Source organism: Nicotiana tabacum, chromosome 1 (assembly GCF_000715075.1).
Source record: "Nicotiana tabacum cultivar K326 chromosome 1, ASM71507v2, whole genome shotgun sequence".
Taxonomy (NCBI): Eukaryota; Viridiplantae; Streptophyta; class Magnoliopsida; order Solanales; family Solanaceae; genus Nicotiana; species Nicotiana tabacum.
In genome coordinates, this window is record NC_134080.1 from 966,421 (window position 1) to 987,933 (window position 21,513).

At 36.5% G+C, this 21,513-nt stretch overlaps 1 protein-coding gene across 1 annotated transcript; it reads right to left on the reverse strand.

The window, feature by feature from the left end:
• Positions 1-17,891: 17,891 nt before the first annotated feature.
• On the reverse strand, positions 17,892-20,742 carry LOC142164251 (uncharacterized). The gene is made up of 6 exons (XM_075221861.1): positions 20,544-20,742; positions 19,771-19,975; positions 19,043-19,593; positions 18,670-18,946; positions 18,322-18,568; positions 17,892-18,140 (listed from the first exon to the last, which is right to left on the reverse strand). The coding sequence occupies exons 1-6, from the start codon at positions 20,740-20,742 to the stop codon at positions 17,892-17,894; spliced, it is 1,728 nt and encodes a 575-aa protein (XP_075077962.1).
• Positions 20,743-21,513: the final 771 nt, after the last annotated feature.

Genomic DNA, 21,513 nt, shown 5'->3' on the forward strand with positions numbered 1-21,513 from the left:
ACGACTTTGAAGAAGAGGTCCCTAATCTTCAAGCAGGAAAGAAAGCAAAGGTGTCTCCTGGTTCGAAAAATCCAAAAATGAAGAAACATTCAAAAAATACCCTAAAATTGTTCGCAACCAATCATTGGTGAAAGTAAATATTTATTAGTTTCGTTTCTAATTTTTTTAGTTTGGTTTATGATGGTAAAATCTGTGTTATAAGTGTTTTAGACAAGTGTATAGTAATTTTCTTAATTTTGAAGATTATTTGTAGTTGTTTTGTTCTGCCTTTATAGTTGTAGATATTTTGTAGTTTTTTTGTAGTTATATTGTTAGGTAACTTGTATTATTTGAAGCAGAATTGTAGTTATCTTTTGTTGCTGCCTTTTTATCGAAAATGCTTTAAATTGTAGATATTATGTAATCATTTGTAGTTATGTTGTAGATGAAATTTAGATGAATGTATACTTTTTATGCATTTTATTAATGTGAAATAATTTATTATTGTGCAGAATGGACACTTTTTTGCCCACATAATGTTCATTATGGGGTGCTTAGATTCCACACTTTGTGTGATCCTAGCATTCCTAGCCAGATTAAAGAGCTTCTATCCTCAAATGGGTTGAAGCTTTTCAAAAAGACGTGTTTTGGATATTTACTGTCTTTTCCCACCATATGCATGCAAAACCAAGCCATTCATCTTCTGATGAAGTATGAATTGACCAAATCCAATGCATCATATTTTTCTGTACAGTTAAAGGTGAAACATTAAATTTTGGATTGAGTGAGTTTGCATTAATTACTGGTCTAAGATGTATTACCCAGATTACTGATTTTGGTTATACTCCCACTTATGTTAGCAAAATAATGAGCAGTTATTTTCCTAACAAATTAAGAGTGGAGAAGTCTTATTTGAAACAGATAGTAACCACTAGATCCTGGGTAAACGATGAGGATGTGGTGAAGTTGTGCATCCTTTATCTTTTAGAATTTTTCATTTGTCCTTCGGACAAAGATCATGTTTCTTTTGTAGATCACTTTAGGTTCTTTTTGGTAGAATCTGGGCAGTATGAGTCATACCCATGAGGTATTAAATCTTTCACCCAGATGATGGAATCTGTTAGGTACAGACTAAATTCGTATGTACATTCTTATCTCATACGGGGATGCTCACTAGCATTGCAAGTATGGCTTTATGAGTGTTGCTCTACTGTCAACACTGATATAACTACGAGGTGTTCTAACTCAATACCTCGTATACTAAGATGGTCAGCTAGTAAGAGGCAGATTTAGTTAGCTGCCTTTGAAGAGAAGATGATAAAGCCTGAGTGGATAAAGGTAAAGTTTCTTTTTTTATGATTATACATTTACCTTCAAAATATCTACAATTATTCTACATATTCTACTTTGATAAAACTAATTTATTTTTCCTCATTCAGTTTACCAACATAGGTGAATCTGGAGAAGAGATTGCAGTGCTGATTTTGCCCGACAAAATTGAGTACAAAGTTCAAGAAGATGAACAAACATCTGAGGTTCCCAATGCTGATCTTCCTACGTTGGAACCCAAACAAACAGATGGAGAAGAGGACAAGGAGTCTATTGCTAAGAAGATCAGAAAATTAGAAAAAGGAATTGAGCAGGTAATACATATAAACTACAATATATCTGCAATATATCTGTGACGACCCAAAGGGGTCATCACCTATTTTCTTATCCATTCCGACTTTCCGAGGCCTTGAAAACCTCATTTATAGTTGCCTCGATTTGTGTGCGCAGTCTTGGCGCATAGCCGGAAGCTCAAATATGAAATTCTGTGAAAATTTGCTAAGTTTTGATATTAAAATGAATAACTTTGACTTCCGAGGAAAATATGGGACTTGGGCGTATGCCCGGAATTGAATTCCGAGATCCCAGGCCCGAGAAATGAATTTTTGAGTAAAATTGTTTTCTGAAAATATTTAAGGAAAATAAAAAAGAAATTTGATTAGAAAGTAATGGTATCTGGCCCGTATTTTGGTTCCGGCGCGTGGTACAGGTCTTATATATGGTTTAAGCACTTTTTGTAAAGTTTGGTTGAAAACGGACGTCGTTTGACGTGTTTCGGACTCAAAATGGAAAATTTGATGTTTTAAGAAAATTTGAAAGAATTCTTGGATTTTAAAGCTTAATTCGTGGTATATGATGTTAGTTTGGCGATTTGATCGCACTGTTAAGTTTGTAGGATGTTGTTGAGTTAGTGCATGTGTTTGGTTAGGAGCCCCGAGGTCTCGGGAGTTTTTCAGAGGTGTCTCGGAGTGATTTCGGACTTTAGGAAACAGAAAAATTGCAGAAATAGTACCCCGTGAACAGTACCGTGTACAGTACCCCGTGAACAGTGTCGTACAGTACCATGAACAGTATCGTGTACAGTGCCCCGTGAATAGTGAAAACGCGTGAACAGTACCCAGAATTTTTCTGGACAGAACATTAAGTTCTGAAAATGGGACTTTCCATTTTTAGCGAATTGGAGCTCGGGAAGAGGCGATTTTCGGGAGATTTTAACAGTACCCGGAATTTTTCTGGACCAGAACATTAAGTTCTGAAAATGGGACTTTCCATTTCCCATTTTTCATTTTTAGCGAATTGGAGCTCGGGAAGAGGCGATTTTCGGGAGATTTTTAGAGAAAACAACGGGGTAAGTGTTATTAACTTAATTTTGGTTAGATTACCCGGATCTATTTCTAGTTTTGGCATTTAATTGATGATTTTAGTTGGGAAAATTTTGAAAACCCTCTTAGTTTAATTTGAAGATTTGAGGGTCGCGTTGATGTCAGATATTAGTAAAATTGGTATGACTGGACTCGTGGTTAGATGAGGTTTCATATTCCGTAATTTTTGTTGGGTTCTGAGATGTGGGCCCCACGGGTGAATTTTTAGTGCAATTTCGGATTTTTAATGAAAAATGTAGAATTTCATATGGAATTAATTCCTATAATTTTATTGACTGAATCGAATTGCTTATGACTAGATTTGAGAATTTCGGGCACGAATTCGCGAGGCAAAAGCTTGTTGGAATTTTGAATTGGTTGCAAAGCGAGGTAAGTGTTTGGTCTAACCTTAGCTTGAGGGATTAGGAGTTGTGTCTTATTTGCTACATGTTAATTGCGGAGTACGACGTATAGGCATTGTGACGAGTATCTATACGTTGGTGTCAAGCATGCCCGTGAGTCTTGTATTATAATTGTTATGACTCCGTTGTGGTTTATTGCGCTTCATATGTTATTATCACCATTGTTCCGTTGCCGGGATGTTGTTTGATATTATTGTTCCCTTGTCGGGATGTTTGTTTGATATTATTGTTCCCTTGCCAGGATGTTTGTTTTGATAGTATTGTTCCCTTGTCGGGATGTTGTTGAAATATCATTGTTCCCTTGCTGGGAAGTTGTTATATTGCTCTTGTTCCCTTGCCGGGATTCCTTGTGATTATTGTTGACTTGTAATTGGGAGCGGGTGGTACGCCTACCACAAGATATAATGAAATGGGAGCGGGTGGTATGCCTACCATAAGATATAATGAAATGGGAGCGGGTGGTATGCCTACCACGAGATACATGAAATGGGAATGGGTGGCACGCCTGCCACGAGATACAGGAAATGGGATCGGGTTGCATGCCTGCAACAAGATGTGAAAAGAAAGTGAAATATGCCTTTGTTTTCCTTATTCTTGTTAGTGGTTGGATTTTGATTCCTTTATAATTCTCTTGATATTCTGTTTTTAGCTTATATATATGTATATATATGTTCAATACTCCAAATTTCAACAATTGTTACATTTTTAACTCAATTGATTTCTCAACTAAATTTTCCTTAAACCATGTGAGGTTGTACTTTACTTAAAAAGGAATTTCTACTATGTTTTGATTTATTGATTTCTCGTATTAAAGGTAAAAGATTCATTCGATATTGTACTTTAATTGAAAAGGGTACCTTCTTTATCAAATGATTTCTAAAAATAACCTCATCTTTCCTTGTTGATTTTCTAATTGGGTTGGAAGTTGTACTCTACTTTATATTAAGTGATTGAGGCGTCTCAAGGTGACATTTACTTGAAAGAATTATATTCGAAAGATGCTTATTTGAAAGATATTTTTTTAAAGGAAATATATTTGAAATATATTCATTGAAAAGTATATTATCTTAGAGATTATTACTTGAAGGATTTATAGGCGAAAGATTTATATTTGAAGGACTTGATAAATTGATTGCACTTTTATCTATTATTGTTGAGAAACATTTATGGTGTTCTTGTGGCCTGCTATTTACACTACTGGTTGATCATCGTTACCATCATTGTTATCTGCGTCCTATTATTTTTGTACGCTATATTGCACATGTTTATTTGGTAGTCTGGTCCTAGCCTCGTCACTACTTCGTCGAGGTTAGGCTAGGCACTTACTAGCACATGGAGTCGGTTGTGCTGATACTACACTCTGCACTGTGTGTAGATACTGATACTGGAGTGTTTGGACCGCAGTGAGGGTGCTATCTTCAGCCCACACAGGCGACACGAGGTAGTCCTGCAGACGTCCGTGGGCCTTGGCGTCACCTCCTATCTTTTTCTTTATCATGTTTCCTTTACTCATTTCAGAAACAGTGTTTATTTTATCTTTCAGACTTTGTATGTAGTATTCTTAGACCGTCTATGAAGCTGTGACACCAAATTTTGGGTAGAGTTATATTTATATTTCCAAAGTTTTGTATTAAGATAAATTGTCAGATTTTGTCTTCCGCTTAATTATTTTCGCTATTTGCATGATATCTACTCATCACTGATAATGGTTTAAAGCTGGAAAAAAGTTAAGTAATTAGGATAATTTGGCTTGCCTAACTTTCACCAGTAGGCGCCATCACGGCTCTCGAGGGTCTGAAATTCGGGGTGTGACAATATCTCATTTCATAAACTGACTACAAAATATCTACAAATTTGTAGATTCTGATATATATCTATATATAATTGCATATCTACAATATATGCTACAAAATATCTACAAAATTGTAAATTCTGATATATATCTATATATAATTGCATATGTTTATGAAGTTAACAACTTACTATATTGTAACTTGTAGGTTGATGGAAAGCTTGAAGATTTTAGGAAAGCTGTCTTTGTAGAACTCGATAGCCTTCGAGGGTTTATAAATGAGTCTGTGCAGACTGTTTTGCAAATGATAAATAGTAGAAATGTGCAAGATGATGCAAAGGTAAGATCTGACTTTTATTTTTATAGCAAAACAATTTAGACATATGAAAAAATATATACAAACTAACATAAAACATTCAGTTTGCTGGCAGTTCAACAAAAAACAATGACCAACAAAAGACTTGAGCAATCAGCATTTTCAGTTTAATATTGGGGAGCAAGTGCAGGCTAACACCAGCAAAACAGGTATCTAAAAAATACCTACAAAGTATCTATAATTTGTGTCAGTGTATATAAAACATATCTACACTTATCCACAAATTATCTACAATTTTGATACACATATTCTGCAACTTTCAAGTCAACATTATCCAGTATTATTTAACATTTTTAATTATAAAAGAGATCATGTTGAAGGTGCAGTTGGTCAAGAAAATCTTCCAGCACATGGTGATTTGTATACACATTTTCAAGTTGCAGCTGATGAAGACAAAGCAGGTATCATACTGTCATTCAGAGATATTTTCTTGTTGTTTATAAATTTTAACATTCTTGTTAAGTAAGATATGAATTGTGTTACTGTGATAGAAGATATCCCCAATTCACGGAGTGATAGTAGCAGCTCAGACAGAACAGGTCATTGAGGAAAGTTTAATTGTAGTTATGTTATAGATATCTATAATATTTGAAGATGACTTGTAGTATAAATTGTAGATATGATGTAGATATGATTGTAAATGTTGTCTTTCTTGTATCTAGTGTAATTGTATTTAGGTTTCAGATTATGTATCTTATTTGAAGATTATTTATAGTATAAATTCTATATATATATATATATTGTGGACAGAATAGTTTGTTGCTGTATTTCCTGTTTGTAGTGTAATTATAGTTATTTTGTAGTTTATGTAGAACATTACAAGATTAATTGTAATATAAAATGTAGATATAATGTAGACATGATTGTAGATGATGTGTTTTTACATGTTTGCCAGTAACTGTAGATAAATTATAGTTATTTTTAGATTATTTGAAGTTGACTTTGTAGTTTAAATTGTAGAGCTGTTTTTAGACATCATTGTAGATTTTTTGTTTCTGTTTTTTAGTAAATTGTAGTTATAATGTAGTTTTATGTAAATTATTTGACGTTGACTTGCTCTTTATATGCCAACTATTTTTTGTTGCAGCGCATTGATGTTTTAATGTATTACTTGAGGAAAAAAGGCAAGTATGACCCCAATAACAAGATCAAGTTTACCACAACGGATTGTTTGTTCAAGACCAGGATAGAACAAATTTATGAAAAGTTCATAAATTTACCTCCACAAAAGAAGTATTCGGTTGTTAAACCCCAATATGTTGTTGCAGAATATACTTTGGGGTATAGACTACTCGCCAATATTGCATGGGGTGAAGTTGACTATGTCATCATGCCCATCAATATTGTACGAAAATTTCATTGGGTGTTGGTCATTTTCGACATTGCAGACAGGCAACTTTATGCGTATGATTCCATGGTCTCTTCATGCAACCATCAAGTTGTTGAATCTTGTGTCGAAAAGTTCTCTGTTATTATCCCTTTGTATTTGTCATGCACTAGTTTTTGTGGGAAGCGTAAAGATATTAACTTCAAGAATACAAAGGCATACATCAAGAAACCTGTTACCGACCCTCTTAACATTCAGTCGATCGTTGGAGAGATTCCACAGCAAAAAGAAAGGTCACTGTAAAAAATCTATTCTCTCTTTCTATGCATTTAATTCTTTTTTTATTTCTAATCATTTGGTAAATATTTTAAAAAAAATTGTGTTCTGCAACGATTGTGGTGTATTTGTTGCTGCCTTTGCGGAGTATATTAGCCTTGGAGATTTGTCAATTCCCACAGAAGACCTTTCTAATATTGACCAACATCGTAGACACTATGGAGCGCTCCTATGGGACTATGCTACAAAGAAGCAGGAAGATGGGTCAATCAGTGAAAGTGAGGTTACAGGCATACTAGCAAGGAAGAAGGGTGCACCTGCATTGAATGAGAAAACAAGAGTTCAGAGAAAGAAGAAGATGTGACGACCCGACCCGTCGTCTCGTGAGTTACCGCCCCGTTTTCCCCATTTCCTATTTCTTTATGCTTCATTATCAGTGTTGGGTGTGAACGAGTTGATTTGGATTTGTTTTAGTAGGAAATGAGACACTTAGTCTCTTTAAGGAAGGTTTGTTTTGGAAAAGTCAACCGGACGTTGACTTATGTGTTAGAGGGCTCGAATTTGAATCCTGATGATTCGGTTAGCTTGGGGGATGATTTGTGACTTAGGAGTGTGATCGGAAGTAATTTTGCAGGTCCGGTGTAGAATTAGGCTTGAATTGCGAAGTTAGTATTTTGGCGAATTCCGGTTGATAGGTGAGATTTTGATCTGAGAGTCGGAATGGAATTACGAGAGTTGTTGTAGCTTTGTTAGGTGATTTGGGATATGTGTACAAAATTTCAGGTCATTCGGACGTGGTTTGGTCGGATTTTTGATCGAAAGTGTATTTCGGAAGTTTTTAGAAAATTAGGCTTGCATTCGATGAGTTTTGGGTAATTTGATGTTGTTTGAGGTGTTTTATGATTGGAAGAGGTTTGAATAATGTTATGAATTATGTTGGCATGTTTGGTCGGGGTCCCATGAGGCTCGGATAAGTTTTGGAAGAGTTTTTGGAAGATTTTTGCCGTTTGAGCATAAACATGTAATGATCCAAAGGTCCATTTTTAGTTCTAGAGATCGAAATTTTATTTCGAGATTTCCAGAATTTAAATAATGAATTATATGAGTGATCTGGAAAGTTTGGTCTAATTTCATCAAGTTGCGATTGGGTTTTTGACACGAAACATGAGTTAATTGTTTAACAAGCGAAATGGATACAACACTGAGCAAATGAGCTCCGAATTGAGTTTCGATTAAAGGACTATGTTCTTATCATTATTTGTGACTCATAGGAACAAGAATCATCGAATTTCGAGTTCGTATGATGGAGTTAGAGCCATTTTTAGCGAAAAGCAAAGTGCTGCAATTGTTTTTGGCTGCTATAATTTTTTAGCAGCGTGAACAGTAACCGCGCGTGAACAGTAACCGTGCGTGTGAACAGTGACCCGCGCGTGAACAGTAATCGCGCCGGTGAACAGTACTTCCGAAACAAAATCTGGGTAGTGAATTTATAAGACATTTCATCCGCGAGCTAAGTCATTTCTTTCACCATTTTTCGGCATTTTGAGAGCTACTTGGGAGCAATTGAAGAGGGATTCGAAGAGGATTGATTGGAGGTAAGTTTTATGAGTTAAAAACATGATTATATTGTGAAATCATCCTTGAAATTCATGAAAATATAGCCAAATTGTAATAAATTAGGGCTTGAAATTGAAATTCTAAATTTTGGATTTGAAGTGCCATTTGTGGTCCGATTTGAGAGATTTTTGTATGTATAGACTCATGGCGAGATAAGGAACCTGATGACGTAAAAATTTCTGAGTTTCGAGACGTGGGCCCGGGGCTCGGGTTTTGTCAAATTCGTGAATTTTGATATTTTCGATTGCTTTCGATTGGGTATTGTCTCTTTAGCATAATGCGACATATTCGTTGTGATTTTGGGCAGATTCGTCGCACGAGGAGGGTAATTTGAGAGGCAAGGGCATAGCAGCTAGACTTTGACCGTCTTGAGGTGAGTAATTGATGTAAATGATGTCCTGAGGGTTTGAAACCCCGGAATTTCACATCGTAACGCTATATTGAGGTGACTTGCACGCCGAATAACGGGCGTGGGGTAGAGCACCATTGGGGATTATGACTTGGTCCGTCTCGAGAGATGTTTTTACCGTATTTTCTACTTGAACTAAATTGAGAATCATCCTTACTTGGATTTAATTGTTATATTTGGGCTTCTTGCCAATTATTTGAATCTTTCAAGGATTGACATCACTGTTTTCGCATACATGCATATCATTTGATCTCAGTGCAAGGTTTTAAATACTGTTTTGCAAACTCAGTCATCTTTCTAAGATTTGAAAACTTAAATGATATTTCGGGCTGAGAACTACTGTTATACAAATGCCCAAGGGGCTTATGATGATTTCTGGACTGAGCATGGATCGGGTTGTGCTGCAGCAGTGTTATATTGATATTGAGGCCGAGAGCCTGGTTGATTACATTGATATTGTGGCTGAGGGCCTGGTTGATTACATTGATATTGAGGCCGAGAGCCTGGGTGATTATACTGATATTTATATGAGGCCGAGGGCCTAGATTTGATGTCACGAGATGGCTTGATATTGCGCTTGGGCTGTAGGAGCCCTTCCGGAGTCTGCACACACCCCCAGTGAGCGTCGTCGACGATAAATAAATGGATGGCTCGGGCTGCACGCCGCAGTGGGTACTAGAGTGTACCATCATATGCATTGCATTGCACTCATGCATTTGTTTTTATATGTTATACCTGTCTCAGTATTTGGTACTCTGACTTAATTGACTTGTTGTTTTACTATTTGTTGTTCTAAACTGCCAGCTATAGTTTATTTTGTATTTTTCCATGATTTCTTATTCTCAGCCTTTATTTATGTTTATTACTCACTGGGTCGGAGTACTCACATTACTCCCTGCACCTTGCATGCAGATCCAGGTACACCACAGGCTAAGTGAGGAATTGTTTAGCTGAGCAGGCAGTATCCGGGAGTATTGAGGTAGCTGCATGGAGTTCACAACCTTGATCTCTCCCCTCTGTCTCTATCTTTAATTCCGTATTTTTCCTAGACAGACTTGTAATAGGTGAATATTCTGTATTAGAGGCTCATATTCGTGACACCAGATTCTGTTGGGCTGTGGTGTGGTATTTTAATTGAACTTCCGCAGATTTTATTATTAATTATACACTTGAATGAAATGACTTAGTAAATTCTCTGTGATATTTATCTATAATCTGAATAAGAATTTGGGATAATATTGTTGAATGGTCGGGCTTGCCTAGTAGTGTGTTGGGCGCCATCATGACCGGGGTTGGGGTCGTGACAAGTTGGTATCAGAGCCTAGGTTACTTGGTCTCGCGAGTTATGTGCTAGTTTAGTAGAGTCTCACGGATCGGTACGGAGACGTCTGTATTTATCCTCGAGAGGCTGCAGAACCTTTAGGAAAACTTCAGATTCTTGAATTTTTATCGTGTGTCCTTGATTCATCTTGAAAAGAAACTTTTGAAATTCCTTCCACGAGTTCGTATGCGCGCATGGGCGCTCAGTATCAGATGTGCTTCGATGGCTTGTGATTCCCCGATCGAGGGGCGAGGTGTAATCTCTGTGAGTTTATGGTGGGCCAATCTGAAGGACTTGAGGTTGGATCTTTCCTTATGGTTGGAGCGCCGAGGTGCTGATTGTGTGAGTAAGTGTTTTAAACTTATATGTTCGGTAGTGTCCCTGTTAGTAGAAATGACGGTTGTGGCTATGTGAGGAGTATGTTAGTGCTACGAGGTGTATCCATATGAATTGGAAGCGACGAGAAGGGGGTCTATTGAATGATAGAAGAATTAGTAGATGCTTGAAGTCTATCTTGATTCAAGTTATAGTCCGAGTTATGGGCGTTTGAAGAATCTTTTCATGACTCCTAGTTGGGAGTGAAGTAAATTTCATGTTGCGGTATGAGTACAGACTCAGGAAGATCAAGTGACTACGTAATGCTTATGGCGGTGGAAGGTATGCAGAAATGTTAGTTGGGGGCAAAGCAGGTGGGTCATCTCCTGCGGGGTGTTCTAAAGTTATGTTATCCTTATGTTATCTATTAGAAGACCTCAATTGCAAGTGAATAAAATGTGTTGAAATATAAATTGGATCGCCTAGAGAGTGGGCTTAACTGTTTTATGAGTGAATGCGAGATTTGTAGAAGAGTTAAAAATTCTAAATGATTTGTGTTTCCACAAGATTATGAAGGATTAAGTTTAATCTCACTATGGTATTGAGGCAATAATGGAGTATATACGTTATGAGTATAGTATGTTGTGATCTATGGGTTCGAGCCAACTTGGGGAGCTTGCTATTGGTTAGTAGATTGTGCGGTTATGTACTATGTTGGTTCCGATTTGATGCATGTTGGTGAATCAGTTCTGGTTGTGGAAATTCGGCCGAGAATGGCACGAGTGAAGGAAATTTTTTGACAAGATGTCATGAGCTCGAATGAGCAGGAGATAAGTTTCGATGTTTACGGTAAGTTGGTATTGTCTTCAGCGTCACCTAAGATCGGTGTTTTGTAAAAAGGGTTTTGCGTCCTGGTTAATAATTCTTGATCGCTCTTTAGCATTAGTACGACCGGTGGTTTGGATGTACGCTCCAGATATTGTTGTGGTAGGTTGTGGGAGTGTGTCCCATGGGAGTATTATATAAGTGTGGCATGTGATCACTTGATTGATTAAAGATGTAAACCAAGTATGAAGTTTGCAACAGTGTGATGTTGAGTATAGTTTTCTATATGCTATTTTGTATGCCTTGCTTCTTGTTTTCTAAGGAAAGTATGTATTAGTGCATGGGATTGGTAATTCCTTCTAGAGTTCGTTTTCTTTTTTTTTGTATCGCGTTCGAATTGGTATCCTGTTGGCATATTGGGGCATCATATGCGGCTTTTGATTATGTCTGGGGTGGCTTATTGCCTGAGCAGTTCGTAATGGGTGAGACGAGATCATTGAATTCGAGATCAGTGCAATCTAAGTATATGAAGTAAATTAAGGGGTTAAGACCATTGTTTGGTTCAGAATGAGGTGATAGTTCTTGCCAGAAGTATAGACCCAATGAATTGTTGATTCAGCGGTGTTATGAATTTATACAGATCTCATCCGTCGTATCGGTATTGTAAGAATTAAACAAGACCTATGTATGTCATGCAGAGCATGGGATGTGTAATGATTTTTCTTCTAGATGGGATCAATGGAAGTTCTTGACTAGTTGAGTAAGTAAATGTTCATGGTTCGGAAAGGAGGTGAAGTCCTCATGTTACCTTATGATGGTATGGTATATGTGATATGTTGTGAAGGGTTGAGATTTGTGTGTGTAAGGTTACAGTTCAGTTCTGAATGGAAATTCATAACATTCTTAGACGGTACGGGCAGCTTTAGGTGATTAGAGAAATGAGCTTCAGATGATTAGGGTGAATGATCTTCAGATGATTAAGGAAATGGTATTGCTAATTGGAAGTGATTTGATGAGAGTATATGTCTCAGAAAAAGGTAATATGATTAAACTGATGATATTGTGTAGTATTGCGGCATGCTCTTGGTGGGTCCACTGGTGGTATTCGGGTTTGCTTGGTAGCACAGGAAAATTTTGAGTATCTGTCGTGGAATGATTGGGTATCAAAGGTGTGCATGTATTCGCATGGTGGAAACTGGAATCAGGTATGATGATTTGTGTGCCATATGGAGTTGGAGACTGGGAGTTCTCATGTACATGCTAGGTTGTGGTGGTGGATCGTGTGTATTCGGCACCGTTTAGCGGCAATCGGGATTTGGAGGCTCGAGTGGATCTTTGTTTGCTGGTATGTTAGATTTTGGATATGATGTCGGAATTCAGACTGGTTGTCTTAGTGTTGAATGATTCTGAACTATTGTGCTATGAGCAATACCGAAAATGCCACGAGTTGAGTGATGAAGTGCATTGGATTATGTTCTAGTAGAGTGGTTTATATTTCAAAGGACCAACGGACGTTTGGGAAGGATTGCTTTCTTAATTGGGCATTCGTGATGGATGTCAGTACAAAGGTTGCTATCATTAATTCAGTTCCGGTGTTGGGGGACTTTCCAGATAAATTTCATATGGCTAGGCATGTCGTCGAGCGAGTTTGTTGATTTCGGTATTAATTTAGTGTCGGGCACCAGATCGTCTGGCTCCGATAGGAGTTTTAATAGTGGAAGTCGAGTGGGATGACTAATTGGGTGTTGCTCGGTGAATAACGTACCGGTTATGTTCTATCAGGTTTGCGTGGTGTGTGTTATTTGTTTCACCATGGGTGTAATGATTTGCTTTGGCTCCAGACATCAATTGAGCATGGTTGTCGATTTCAAGCATAGTGACTTGAGGTGTTTCCTGTGGAGTAGTATTTAGATAGGAACGCGCGTTGCAGCAAAGCTATGTGGAAATATAACATTGCAGGTCAAATTTGTGTGTCTTATTTCTATGATGTAAGACATGGGCTCAGCATTGTGTTGTGGCAGTACTGGTGAGTTTGAGGTACAACTCTCTCTGTTGAGTCATTTTCATGAATTGAGTATGTTCGGACCGTTTCTTATTGGTGCACGTATTATGCAAGTTGTGGCTTAGGCATGTATTGATGTGTCGTGTCACCAGAGTAGTGTGTTTGGTCAGAAGAGATCGTTGAAATCATTAATGAATGCGAACGGATTCAATTTTAGTATGTGTGATGGGTAAATATTGAGGTTCGGTTCAAAATTTGCTATGGTAATTACCAGGAGAGAAATGACTTCATGAATGGTTGACATAGGAAATGGTTATGATTTATTACGTGTTTCCTTTATCATTGGCAGTATGTGAAAGTGTTGGAATGAGGCTTTAGTTGTTAAGAGGTTTCCTATCGATATTCGATTATTATGTGCAGCTACTGTGAATAGAAATTATCGTTTCGAGTGTTTGAGTTATGTGGTATATCAGATAATTGCACCTGATGTTGCAGGTATGGGTTATTACAGCTGGTTCGGGCTTATTCTGAGTATGGATATGAAGTTCTAATCTTGTGTATGATTTCAGAAGGTGCAGTGTGGTTCTATGGTTTATGGACTAGATGGATTGTGAAATTTCAGCTATGTTGTGTTATCGGACCTATGTGAGATAGGGTAGTGTGGGATCACCCACGGGTATATTCTTGGTAAGGTCGTTCAGCTATTGGTGGGCTTCTAGGACAACTCTTGGTACGCTCGAGGACGAGCGTTTGTTTAAGTTGGGGAGAATGTGACGACCCGACCCGTCGTCTCGTGAGTTACCTCCCCGTTTTTCCCATTTCCTATTTCTTTATGCTTCATTATCAGTGTTGGGTGTGAACGAGTTGATTTGGATTGGTTTTAGTAGAAAATGAGACACTTAGTCTCTTTAAGGAAGGTTTGTTTTGGAATAGTCAACTGGACGTTGACTTATGTGTTAGAGGGATCGGATTTGAATTCTGATGATTCGGTTAGCTTTGGGGGATTATTTGTGACTTAGGAGTGTGATCGGAAGTAATTTTGGAGGTCCAGTATAGAATTAGGCTTGAATTGGCGAAGTTAGTATTTTGGCGAACTCCGGTTGATAGGTGAGATTTTGATTTGAGAGTCGGAATGGAATTCCGAGAGTTGCTGTAGCTTCATTAGGTGATTTGGGATATGTGTGCAAAATTTCAGGTCATTCGGACGTGGATTGGTCGGGTTTTTGATCGAAAGTGTATTTCGGAAGTTTTTAGAAAATTAGGCTTGAATTGGATGAGTTTGGGGTAATTTGATGTTGTTTGAGGTGTTTTGATAATTGGAAGAGGTTTGAATAATGTTATGAATTATATTGGCATGTTTGGTCGGGGTCCCATGAGGCTCGGATAAGTTTTGGAAGATTTTTGTCGTTTGAGCATAAGCATGTAATGATCCAAAGGTCCATTTTTAGTTCTAGAGATTGAAATTTTATTTCGAGATTTCCAGAATTTAAATAATAAATTATAGGAGTGATCTGGAAAGTTTGGTCTAATTTAATCAAGTCGCAATTGGGTTTTTGACACGAAACATAAGTTAATTGTTTAACGAGTGAAATGAATATAGCACTGAGCAAACGAGCTCCGAATTAAGTTTCGATTGAAGGACTATGTTCGTATCATTATTTGTGACTCATAGGAACAAGAATCATCGAATTCCGAGTTCGTATGATGTAGTTAGAGCCATTTTTAGCGAAAAGCAAAGTGCTGCAATTTTTTTTGGCTGCTGTAATTTTTTAGCAGCGTGAACAGTAACCGCGCAGGTGAACAGTGACCCCGCGCGTGAACTGTAATCGCGCGGTGAATAGTACTTCCGAAACAAAATCTGGGCAGTGAATTTATAAGACATTTCATCCGCGAGCTAAGTCATTTCTTTCACCATTTTAGGGCATTTTGAGAGCTACTTGGGAGCAATTGAAGAGGGATTCAAAGATGATTGATTGGAGGTAAGTTTTATGAGTTAAAAACATGATTATATTGTGAAATCATCCTTGAAATTCATGAAAATATAGCCAAATTGTAAGAAATTAGGACTTGAAATTGAAATTCTAAATTTGGGATTTGAGGGGCCATTTGTTGTCCGATTTGAGAGATTTTTGTTTGTATAGACTCGTGGCGAGATAACGAACCTGATGACGTAAAATTTCTAAGTTTCGAGACGTGGGCCTGGGGCTCAGGTTTTGTCAAATTCGTGAATTTTAATATTTTTCGATTGCTTTCGATTGGGTATTGTCTCTTTAGCATAATGCGACATATTCGTTGTGATTTTGGGCTGATTCGTCACACGAGGAGGGTAATTTGAGAGGCAAGGGCATAGCGAGATAGACTTTGACCATCTTGAGGTGAGTAATTGATGTAAATGATGTCCTGAGGGTTTGAAACCCCGGAATTTCACATCGTAACGCTATATTGAGGTAACTTGCACACTGGATAACGGACGTGGGGTAGAGCACCATTGGGGATTGTGACTTGGTCCATCCCGAGAGATATTTTTACTGTGTTTTCTACTTGAACTAAATTGAGAATCATCCTTACTTGGATTTAATTGTTACATTTGGGCTTCTTACCAATTATTTGAATCCTTCAGGGATTGACATCACTGTTTTCGCATACATGCATATCATTTGATCTCAGTCCAAGGTTTTAAATACTGTTTTGCAAACTCAGCCATCTTTCTAAGATTTGAAAACTTAAATGATATTTCGGGCTGAGAACTACTGTTTTACAAATGTCCAAGGGGCTTATGATGATTTTTGGACTGAGCATGGACCGGGTTGCGCGCCGCAGCAGTATTATATTGATATTGAGGCCGAGAGCCTGGTTGATTACATTGATATTGAGGCCGAGGGCCTGGTTGATTACATTGATATTGAGGTCGAGAGCCTGAGTGATTATACTGATATTGATATGAGGCCGAGGGCCTAGATTTGATGCCACGAGATGGCTTGATATTGCGCTTGGGCTGTAGGAGCCCCTCCGGAGTCTGCACACACACCCAATGAGCGACGTCGACGATTAATAAATGGATGGCTCGGGCTGCACGCCGCAGTGGGTACTAGAGTGTACCATAATATGCATTGCATTGCACTCATGCATTTGTTTTTATCTGTTATACCTGTCTCAGTATTTGGTACTCTGACTTAATTGACTTGTTGCTTCACTATTTGTTGTTCTAAACTGCCAGTTATAGTTTACTTTGTATTTTTTCATGATTTCTTATTCTCAGCCTTTATTTATGTTTATTACTCACTGGGTCGGAGTACTCACATTACTCCCTGCACCTTACGTGCAGATCCAGGTACACCACAGGCTAAGTGAGGAATCGTTTAGCTGAGCAGGCAGTATCCGGGAGTATTGAGGTAGCTGCATGGCTTTCGCAGCCTTGACCTCTCCCCTCTATCTCTATCTTTTATTTCGTATTTTTCCTAGACAGACTTGTAATAGGTGGATATTCTGTATTAGAGGCTCATATTCGTGACACCGGATTCTGTTGGGCTATGGTGTGCTATTTTAATTGAACTTCCGCAGATTTTATTATTAATTATACACTTGAATGAAATGACTTAGTAAATTCTCTGTGATATTTATCTATAATCTGAATAAGAATTTGGGATAATGTTGTTGAAAGGTCGGACTTGCCTAGCAGTGTGTTGGGCGCCATCATGACCGGGGTTGGGGTCATGACAAGAAGTAGTGTCATGTATATGTAATTTAGTTGATGCTAGTTTTTAGGAGAAGTATAGTACACAACTTTCTGAACAATTCATTTGTGTTTTTATTGTAGCAGACCTTTTGTTTTGTTAATTTCTATCCATTGTAGTAGTTCACTTGAAAATAATTTGGTGTTTTTATTTCCAGTTATTTAATATTTACAGCACTTGTTCTTCATTATCTTAAACGTAGTTATTATGTTGTTAGAATACAATTTATCTACAAAAAAACTTCAAATTATCTACAATTTGGAAACATTGAATGTTGAGATTGTATATAATTTTATAGTTGAATATGTATATAATTTGTAAGGAATACCTCCAATTGTATTTAATTTCTGTATATAACTATCAGTTCAAGTTAAATTAATTTTTTTAACTTGTAGTTATATTGTAGATAATAAATATTAACTGCTATGAACAGAATGTCAAAAATGGAGGTAGATGCTTGACACAATACAGAAAAACATGTTAACAAACACATAAACAAATTGAAATTAACTACATTAAGATCTTTAAAAACTTAAACGATTACACATAAAATTCTGTTAACTTGAACACACTAACAATTATTTTGAAATACTATTCTAACTACATGATATTTATTTCTTTTTGGGTGCATTCTTACAAGATCTTTTGTTATGCCCTTCACCTCCACAGTTGCCACATGACACCTTGTACTTCTTTGACTTTAGTTCATTATATGTTTTGTATCTTTCCTTTTGAGGTCTTCCTGGCTGTCTTTTCTCTCTCGTAGGTGGATTTACTACTTCATCAGATATATGTTGTGGCACATTTCATTTGCTTTCATCAGGAAGGGGATTTACTGGTATTTCATACGTACGCAGTAGGCTCTCCTTTGTGTAATACGTAGAGCAATAGTTTTCATAAGTTTCATTCTTGTGCCTTAAAGCTGCCAAATCATGCGTACATGGAAGTTCATCAAGTTGGAACTGGCCACAGCTACATTTCTTGCTTTCAAGACACACAACGTACCGCTTCACACCATCTATCACAGTATGGATATGATCTGTTGAAACACCCACCTACAATTACATAACAAATAGAAAGAAAAATATTTACAATCATAAAAATAGATTATCTACAATTTATCTACAACTTATCTACAAATTATTTACAATCTACAAATTAACTATAATTTATCTACAATATGGAAATACTGTATATTAAAATATTATGTTTCTACACCAAATAAATAGATCTTACCCTAAGTTTCTGAGATAATGTTCTATTATTCTCCAATTCTTTGTTGAATTTGGACCCAAGGAATGTAAAAGTACCCTTTGCCTTTAATAACTTCTCGTTCGTCCAACGTTCAAGAAGTGTCCTCATATACTCTAATAGGTCAAATATTGGCAACTCTCTTGCATCTTTTGTTACAACATTCAACGGCTCTGCAATGTTTGATATCATAGTCCAAATTCTATTCATTGTTGCATGTACTCTTGACCATCTATGATACACAATATCATAGAAGTATGATTTAACATGCGGGTCTATCTCTTCAATCTTCGGCATCCTTTCATTAAACTCATCCAAAGTGTATGATCGTACAATTCATTTAATTGTAGATGACACTTCTTGAACTTTGCCTTTATATTTGCCCAAATATGCCACATGCAAGAGTAGTGTGGCACGCCCGGATAGACAATTGATGTTGCCTTCAAGATACTCTCATTCCTATCTGAAACAACACACATTGAAGTTCTTTCACCATATGCTTGCTTGAATTGCTCAAAAAACCACTTCCACGATGCGTCGTTTTCCGAATCAACCACAGCATATGCCAAAGGCAATATTGTACCAACATTATTAGTCAAAAAATAATTAACTGGCAGCTTTAAAAATTCATATAAAAACACAAATACATATAAACTACAATGTATCTACAATTTATAAACTGCCTACAAAATAACTACAATTTTACCTGCTACATCCATTGTGCTTGTTGTTAGCATAATCCCTCTGTAGGTTGACTTTAAGAATGTCCCATCAACCACTACTACTGGTCTACAATATTCCCAACCACGTATTGATGTACAAAGAGCAACAAATGCATATAAGAAACATTCATCTGCTGTCTTCTTCAATTTAACAACTGAACCAGGATACATCTTCTCAAGAATATAAAAATATTTTGGTAATTTGCTGTAGGAGTCAGCCGGATGACCTCTCAAAAACTGTAAAGTCTTTTCCTTTGCTCTCCATGCTTGCATGTAGCTTAGGTTTACTCCGTGTTGGGACAACATGTCAGTTTGTATGTCCGTTGGTGTGTAAACTGTCCTAGGATCACAATACTTTGGAATGATCATGCTACCAACTACAACTGCAGTACGTTTGCGATGTATGAATGTATTGTCCATTAAGGTGCATGTGTGTTGTCGGTTGAAACTCCTGACCTTGAACATTGCAAAATCATTAATTGATGTTTCCTTGAAGTGCCAATTACAGTTTTCTCCAACACATATAAGCCAGTAGCTACAGAAAAATACATTTATAATACAGGTTATCAATGTAGATGTAACAAAAGGACTGTTTTAACATAAAGTAACACACTATACAGTATAACTACTTTTCATATACAATGTTTGAAAAACACAAATCACAAGGAAAATACTGTTTATAATAATCTTTTCACCATTAATATATTCAAACCTTCTGTGACTAGATCTTTTAACCCTGAATTGGTACTTGTGCATGATAGAATAGTGCTTCATTGCAGTTGCAATTGTTTGCTTGTCTTGATATACTTGTCCTTCTTCGATAACACTTTGTGTACCTTCAGTTATTATTTCACTTTGATATTCCTCTATGACGGGAGAGGCCGGCATATCAAGTAACTTTATTGTCCCAGACGAACCTGCATAAAAATAAAAATAAATAGTGTCATTACAACTTTTTAGAATCTTTGTAGATAAATTGTAGATGAGAGAAAATTTTGTAGTCAACATTTTTCCATATAGATTGTAGTTTAGTTGTAGCATAAATGTGGTAATTATGTAGATACCCTTACAAATAATACTGCTTTATACATACTTTAACTGATTTGTAGAACTTTTGTAGAAAATTTGTAGATGAAGAGAAAAATTTTGCAGTCAACATTTTAGAAACAGAGATTGTAGTTTAATTGTAGTATAAATGTAGTAATTTTGTAGATAATCATGAAAACAATATTGTTTTATATATCCTAAAACTGATATGTAGTTTATTTGTAGATACATCCTAAAACCGATGTGTAGTTTATTTGTAGATAAATGTAGGAATTTTATAGATATTACCGTAAAATCAGACTTTCATAGAATTTGAAACATAACAAACCTGCACTTGTGTTCTCTTTGGTAATAGTCAATTCCATATTGAAATCTCGTACACTTATACATAACGGATACGATCCTAAATTTTTATTCTCCTTTTTTGTCTTCATATACACACGAACCCCCATATCGTTCCTAATCTCCATTGAGGAGACTTCTCATTCACAATGTATTTGATTTCTACAATTTTTTCCGAAGTATCAATCATTAATTGCTCTGCAATTGTAGAAATCACCATACTGTAACTTGCATCCTCATCGAGCACCATCAACTTGAAAATTTCTAAATCTGCCATAGCTATCCCAATTCCCATTTAGTTGTAGCATGATTGGGATTTTGGACATGATTGTGTGTTGTTGCTGAGGTATTGTTCAATATTTTGTCGCATTTTTAATTTTTTGGATTAAGAAAAAAAGACGAAGAACAGAGTATCTGCAGAATTGATTTCTACAATTTGACTTGAATTTGTTGAATATTTTGTCGCTTTTTTGATCAGTGGATTGAGGAAAAAAGTCGTCGAACTGAGCTTTTGCAGAACTGATTTCTACAATTTGATTCAAATTTATTGATGATTTTGTCTTTTTTTGATTTGTGGTTTAAGGAAAAATATCGAAGAACAGAGTTTTTTGCAGAAAAGAGTCTATGTAATTTGATTTTAAATTGAAGATAAAGGATTTCCGTTTCAAATTTGATCTGAAGGTCGCTAATCAATTAGAATATTCTGTTCCTGATTTGTAGCGCGCCTAATTAGGAAGATTCAGCTACTAATAATTAGTATTTAATGAATGGTATAATAATTGTAGAAAAAGTATGAATATGGCGGGTAAATTAGAAACTATGCACATATTAAGTAATAAAGTTTCATATATGATATAGGAATGAAAAAATCCCTAAATATAATCGTATATAATTATTGTATAATTTATATATTAAGCTAAAGAAAAATAAACAATGAATTCGAGCGGCTTATAAAGATCCCCGTTAACTTTTCAGGTGAAATCTCCACGCCCGCTTATTATACGGGCTTGACAGCAAAGTACTACCAAAAGAGAGAGTTTGCATATATGTAGCCCTTGAAATTATA

Excerpts from the sequence above, each read along its gene's own strand:
- LOC142164251 (XM_075221861.1), bottom strand. The coding sequence starts at position 20,742 with ATGGGAATTGGGATAGCTATGGCAGATTTAGAAATTTTCAAGTTGATG. Across the intron at positions 18,947-19,042 it reads AAGCACAATGGATGTAGCAG|TTAATTATTTTTTGACTAAT; the intron begins GTAAAATTGTAG and ends TAAAGCTGCCAG. Across the intron at positions 18,141-18,321 it reads CATTATCTCAGAAACTTAGG|GTGGGTGTTTCAACAGATCA; the intron begins GTAAGATCTATT and ends ATGTAATTGTAG.